We start from the raw sequence: 7,500 nt of genomic DNA, 5'->3' as shown, positions 1-7,500 counted from the left end.
CATCCGAAACTGGTTTACAAAGTATTGGGGAGCGGTAGTTTTATTGTGTGTCGGTATATAAGAGAGGGTGATTAAATTTCCGCTTTACAAATTATGTAACCGGCTCGGCAGTGATTCAATAAAGTGATTTTATGAACTATATACATGACTCCATAACCTTTTAAATTGTAGGAATTCGACTTGAAGACTTCGTCTTTATAGATTTATGTAGGTCAAGAGTCTCTCATTGACAAATTTTAGCTCAAGAAGACATGCTACCGAAATATTTGTCATTTCCCCCATTTGTACAGTTCCCCCATTCTTTGTGGAAAGCTGTACTCGGTACCTGATACACTTCGTAGCTTAGGATATTTACTCATGTATGTCTACGATTTTGATAAACTTGGCCGTTTGAAAATTAAGTGCCTTGGCCACAATTTTATATCAATGACAGCGCATCATTTGAACTATCAGCAGCTCTCAATCCAAAATAAAAGGTTTTCAAAATTACTGTTTTCAGAAGGAATGTAGGTCTTAAAATTCTTAAACAAGAAAGATAAAATAGACTAAGATTCCATAATTGGATTTATGTCGTATCCTCAAGTTAAATAAACCGTTAAAGAAAAAAGAATTTCAGGCAAATTACAGATATACAAAGTTAATAATAATCCTTTGTACAATAGGTATATGGCCTGAAAGTTAGTCGTTGACTGGTACGTAATTTATCGATCCCGAAAGGATGAAAGGCAAAATCGAGTCGGCGGAATTTGAATTTAAAAACGGACCATATGCTGCTAAGCATTTTGTCCAGCGTGTTAAAGGTCCTGCTAGCTCGACACCTTTAAAAGAATAATAATAAAAGTCTAGCATAATCAATGTCGTGACTATGGAAAATTACAGATAGAAAGACTGTGAGAAAAGTGTACACACTTATTATCGTACTTGAGAAAAGTCGAAGATAACATCTCATATGACGCCCTTTGTGACACATTACAATCATCTGTCAATGTATGTATGAGTGTGTGTGTATGAGCGTTGTTGTGTGAGTATATGTGTGTGCGCGTGTGTGTATGTATGTTTGTGGTGTGTGCGGGTGTGTGTATAAGTGTGTCTGAAGGTAAGTGGCATAGTGGTTAGAGCGTTAGACCCACCAACATAAGTTTATGGGTTCGATTCCTGGATTTTATGTCCTTGAGCAAAGCACTTCATTTCACTTAACATCAGTTTCTCAGCAAAAAGTTGAGCACCAGCTAAGTGCTGATACAGCTTCTCTCCTACTTGTTATCTCATCTTTGATATTCCACTGGGTCACGAAAGGGTGTCTATGTCTGTTCGTGATTCCATAAACCCCGAAAGCAATTTGTAAAAAGCATAGCGCATGCTACTAAGTTATACTTGCTTGAAAGTGACGGCTATGAATTATTATTTTTATCTTGTTTATGTATGTATCTAATTGAATTAGAATCACATTATTTAATGTTTCACAGGAGTGTGAAAAACTGTCTTGTGAAAGTTTAATGCGATCTTAAGTCAAAACAGTTCGTATCAATAAAGTTAAACTCTATAGAACATGTTGATTGCCTGTTTTGTTTCGTGTGTACACTTATACGCACACACACACTCACCTACGCGCTCACATGCACAAATGTATACAATTCCTTTTATTTCTTTTACAGAGATGCAGCACTGAGAGTAGATATTGGGCAAGATTGCAGCGGACAAGAAAATAAGTTAAAAGAAGAGCCGGATGCTGACTTATTGGCCAACCCTGAAGATGGCCCACCTGATGACAAAAAGGCTTTCTTTGGACACCCCTTAACGGCTGCTACATCAGCCATCAACGGTGATGACACACAGGCTCTGAGAGCGGCACTTCAACATGAATACATGAACTTTTCAACTAATTATGGCGATGATATAAAGGAGAAGCTGTTTTCTTTATGCGATGCCAACAGGTAAGATTCTACTTTCAACTGTGTTTGATATACACAAAAAAAGATTTCCTATGTGTTTTCATTATAATCATGAAATATTTTTGAGTAACAAGTAACCTGATTATAATTACTTCATGCATTTACTCAAATCGCTCCCTTAATTCTTAAATCATTCAAAAAACAAGAAGACTAATGATAAAAAATTTAATGAAATTTTAGTCCTACGAAATGTGAAAGGTTGAAAACTGTGTCAGCACAATTCGAAGAGAATTCCTGATTGGAGTCGCGAAGCGAACGCATATGCTGTGATTCTCGGATAGCGTAAACAATTCTATATTTCACTTTCAACTCGGAAATCAATAATCCTCATCACATCAGAAATATTGCACATTTTCTCATTACCAAAATAATTACTTCTGACAGTACCATACCACCAAACTATAAATCGTGTTCAGTGGGGGTCAGTATTATTTATCATAAAAGTTTCTGAGATTGTTATATACCTATTACAAGATTGTTTAAAATTAAAACAATAACAGTAATACAAAATTTGCAAAGTCTATGTTGACTCCAACAATTGTTTGCATCTCTATAACAGTCCTGTTGTTTTTCAAACCCGTAAATTTTCAGAGATGTAGATCTATGTTAAACAGATTTGATTGCTGTCGTACTTGTTACCTTTATTTCGTCCCCTTTTTGATCATCAGTTAGACATCATAGGCGTTCTAGCCATGACCATACCGCCTTCCTTTTTAGTTATTATATATACATGTATACCTATATATATATCTACACACACACATACATACACACACACACACACACACACACACACACATACACACACACACACACATATTTAGGTATTTTGCTAGAAATAAACTATGTGGGCACCTGTCAGGGGAACAGTTCCTGTTCTTAAATGATGAGCTTAATTCGTCACCCAAATTAAAAATTGTTTCCTGGACTTGAGCTGTCTTCAGCAAAGCCCACTCTGCTGCATTCATGCTTGGTCACCAGTTAGAGGATAAATCTCACCAATCCTCCTATTAATATCGAGCAATGAAAAGCCAAGGGCACAGTACTTCCTACTCTGACTGGGCCATTAGTAAACACAGTAGAGTGGAATTTTTAGAGAGAATTGCCTATTAATTCTTGTAGACTGAGCGACAACGTAGTCTTTCTCGGTGGTAAGTCAGATATTGCTTAACTGGCTCAATCGTGTCTTCTTCACGACTCATCAGAGTTTTCTTCGTTGTTCAGTTAAGTTTTCTTTGTCGACTCTACAGAATCTCCTTCGTGGCTCATTAAAACATTCCTCGCTGCTCAGAAGAGTTTCCTTTGTTGAATCAGTTGTTTTACTCTTGGCTCAGTAGAGGCTTCTAGTCTCAATACAGACATACTTTTATGCTCACTAGATCCTTCTTAATGATTCGCAAGAGGCATGCTTATTGGTTCAGGAGTCTCCTTCATAATTTACATTGTTCTTTCTATTAGTTTAGTAAGATCATGCTTGTTAGCTCGGTAGAATTATACGATTTGGCTCTGCAGTCATACCTGTCAATTCAGTAGGGTTTTCCTTGAGGCTCACTAATGGTTGTTTGTTGGCAAGCAGTCTTCCTCGAGGCAATATAAATTCTTCTTCATGGTTCGGTAGTTTTCCTCATAGCTCAGCAGACTATTCTTTGTTGACTCAGTAGAGTTTGCCTCATGATTCGTTAGAGGCTCCTACTTTTGCTTGGTGCAAGTTCGCTTGTTGGCTCAGTTCAGACACCATTTCTCATATTGGTTCTATATAGTCTATACTCAACATATTGGCTCAGTAGAAGCCCCCAGGTTGGCTCATGTTGATTTAATTTCAAGTAGATGTTTGTTGTTTTGCAGCATTGTTGAAACCTGGATAAAAAAAAGAAACCATTTCCCAAACATTACCTAGGTGCAGGTGTGGCTGTGTGGTAAGTAGCTTACTTACCAACCACATGGCTCTGGGTTCAGTCCCACTGCGTGGCACCTTGGGCAAGTGTCTTCTACTATAGCCTCGAGCCGACCAAAGCCTTGTGAGTGGATTTGGTAGACGGAAACTGAAAGAAGTCTGTCGTATATATATATATATATATATATATATATATATATATATATATGTATGTGTATGTATATGTTTGTATGTCTGTATTTGTCCCCCCAACATCGCTTGACAACCGATGCTGGTGTGTTTACGTCCCCGTAACTTAGTGATTCGGCAAAAGAGGCCGATAGTATAAGTACTGGGCTTACAAAGAATAAGTCCTAGGGTCGATTTGCTCGACTAAAAGTGGTGCTTCAGCATGGCCGCAGTCAAATGACTGAAACAAGTAAAAGAGTAAAAGAGTATTCATTTCTGGAATAACTATATTAAATGTTTATTTAATTTAGAAGGACTTATTTGTCCTCGATGTTTCTAATATCAATTTGATGTTGGACTCACTGAAAGAATTAATTGGTGAGTAAAAAATGCAAAAAGAAAAAGAACAAACAAAAGCATACATACACACACTCGCGTACATATTTATGTATATACATACATATGTCATGAGCACATAAACACATGAATATACACACGTGCGCACACTCACGAACACAATAAAAATGCGATCGCTTTGCATAATAAAAATGATAATATAAAAAATAAAACAATTTACTCTGAGAAGTGATTAATTATGGAAATAAGCTTTGGGAAACATTTCCCACGACTCAACAATGACTAAGACTGAATTTACACTTGCTATAGACTCACATACACACACACATACAAATATATATATGCGCACACATATATATATACACACGCACACAAACATACGTACACATATATATATGTTTGTGTGTATGTATTTATGTATATATATATATGTGTGTGTATGTGTATAGATAGATAAATTTATTAATTGACTGACTGCGTGACTATTGACTGATTGATTGATTGATTGAGTGAGTGAGTGAGTGAGTGAGTGAGTGATTAATGTATAGGTAAATAGATAAAAGTGAGGAAAAGATAAACAGGCAGACAGACTAAGAGACTGAGGAACAGACAGACAGACAATAAGATTGAAAAGTAGAGAAGGAGAGAGAAATGACAGACAGATAGACATATGTATAAATAGATAGAGAGATAGTCTGACGAATGGAATTATTTGTACAACACTACTGTACACACTATTTTGTCTCTCCAGAAATTAGGTGCACACCTTAAGCAAAGAATAAACATTTCACTTTGAATTAGTAATATTTTTTTCCGAATCATGAATCTAAGATACATACCCCACCTTAACAAACTAAATCCTGTAGGTGGATGGCATATAAAAGGCCACAGAACGCTTTCAAGACATTAACACGAGTAATGGCAACAGCATTGATAATAATAACAACGAGTACTGCAAAAACGTCGTTAAGAAAATATACAAAAATCTTTTACTCCCAAAGCAGAAGAAAAAGTCCACTTTATTTCGATACAATAAACATTTATAGACATGGTCAATTTGAACTTATACATATATTTGAATATCGCCAAATCGAGATATATATATATATATATATATATATACATATATATATATATATATATATATATATATATATATATATATATATATATATATATATATATATATATAGATAGATAGATAGATAGATAGATAGATAGATAGATAGATAGATAGATAGATTATATATATATATATATATATATATGTATATATATATATAGATAGATAGATAGATAGATAGATAGATAGATAGATACATACATACATACATACATACATACATACATACATACATACATACAGATTGCCACAAAGTACCTGGTGAACAAGAGAGACAGTGACGCTCTTGTAATCCCAAGGTGCAACCGCATGTGCAGGCTATATCATGTTTCTATGGAAGACATCACTCATGTGATTAGCAGCTGTCCTAAAATGTCGTCACGGTACTACCTTCCTATGCGGTACGATGTTGTTGCTAAAACAATTTACAATGCCATCTGCAAAATGACTGTCCTGAAATAAACTTAGAAAATCCCTCTGTTATGGAATACATTCATAAACACAAACTCAAGGACTACTGGTGGAACATTCCCATCAAAACTTCTGTCAAATGCAAACATAACAGGCCGGATATTGTTGTTTGGGACAGAGGGCCAAAGGTATGTACCATCATAGAGGTCAGCTGCCATGCAGATATAAATATCTCTTTGAAAATCAAAGAAAAAGAGGATATCTATGGACAACTGCTTCGAAACCTCCAGCTTCTATATCCAGACTATGAATTCATATTCATACCAATAATAGTTGGAGCACTAGGTTTTGTTAGTTAAAGCTTAAAGGAGAATCTGGATAAGATTTTGAGAAAGAGAAATCGATCGACTAATTCGGACATTATAAGTGTAATCTGTGAGTGGAACTGGAAAAATATGCAAGACTTTTCTCAAGTTCCAAATGTGAATTTGTCTGTGTTAACGTCCCAAAGATGGAGCCTTGTATCTTTGTTGGAAACCGGCTCCCTCTTCAGTGAAAGATTTCTAATAATTAAAAAATAGAAAATACATACATACATATGTGTATGTACACATATATGCACTACTAAATAACAAAATAAACAGTAATATGTATATATATTTCGGTTTTATATTTGGTTTGCAAGATTTTTTATGTGAATTCGTGTGTTGAAGCATATTGTATTGTGTCTGGGTAGAGTCATTCTCTTTTAGTGCCTTATTATTTAACACACTTACCGGTTGATTTCCACCTATTTACTTATTTATTTTTTGTGGAAATCGAACCTGTGAGTGTGATAAGCAATAAGGCACTACAAGAGAATAACTCTCCCCAGACCTTTCAATACAATTGATCTCGCTGTTGATGTATGAAGATTTAGCAATAGTTGACAAGGCCTATTTGCAACCTCAGAATCCTTCACGTAGGTAAATCTTATCATTAATGTGATATGATTCACAATACAAAGAAAATGATTCCACATACTGCTTGCTTATTCTGGACGTTTTCTAAGAATATAGCTGTTCAACAAAACAGATTTTAATCATGGAGAAACATGTACTCTGACAAACTGCTCAGGTGGAAACAGCGACAATGCTTTAGAGCTCAAGTGGTCTATTCTTTTGATTGTGCAAAATGTAACACGCTTTACCCAAGAAATGCCATTAGTCCGTTAAATATATACATCTGAAAGCGTATAAATATGGCAGTCCCGTTTTTTTATATGACATCTCAACAGTTACGAAAATATTAACACGGTTTCTACAAGGTCTTCTATAGAAACATGTTGGTAACTTAGATTTATAAAAGCAATACTCATGAACTTCTCGGATGTTTTAAGGTATACTAAATGATTACAAAATCACAATCCACACTTTTTTCCGTACTTCTTTTTCACACTTCGTTTCCGCACGTGTCACAATGGCTTTGATGCTGTTTACAGATCCTCGTTTCAAATTTTCCAGTTCAAAATGACGGTGTGTTAAAGAAGAAACAGGTAAAATACCTTTAGTACAGGTAAAGTACATGTAAGACACCTGTATCTTTCATATGAGTTA

The 7,500-nt window shown here is 35.2% G+C and overlaps 1 protein-coding gene across 16 annotated transcripts in view; it reads left to right on the top strand.

Moving 5' to 3' along the window:
• LOC106870925 (uncharacterized) overlaps positions 1 to 7,500 on the top strand; it is a 402,450-nt gene that overhangs the window by 199,644 nt on the left and 195,306 nt on the right. For all 16 annotated transcript variants that reach the window (XM_089348799.1, XM_089348798.1, XM_089348797.1 and 13 more), the window contains one exon: positions 1,656 to 1,934. In XM_089348799.1, the coding sequence (XP_089204925.1) occupies positions 1,656 to 1,934 (279 nt within the window). The remainder of the gene's footprint in view (positions 1 to 1,655; positions 1,935 to 7,500) is intronic.

Source organism: Octopus bimaculoides, chromosome 3 (genome assembly GCF_046866305.1).
Source record: "Octopus bimaculoides isolate indiv1 chromosome 3, ASM4686630v1, whole genome shotgun sequence".
Classification (NCBI taxonomy): domain Eukaryota; kingdom Metazoa; phylum Mollusca; class Cephalopoda; order Octopoda; family Octopodidae; genus Octopus; species Octopus bimaculoides.
The sequence above is the reverse complement of the archived record's forward strand: the minus strand, read 5'-3'. Positions and strand labels throughout refer to the sequence as shown.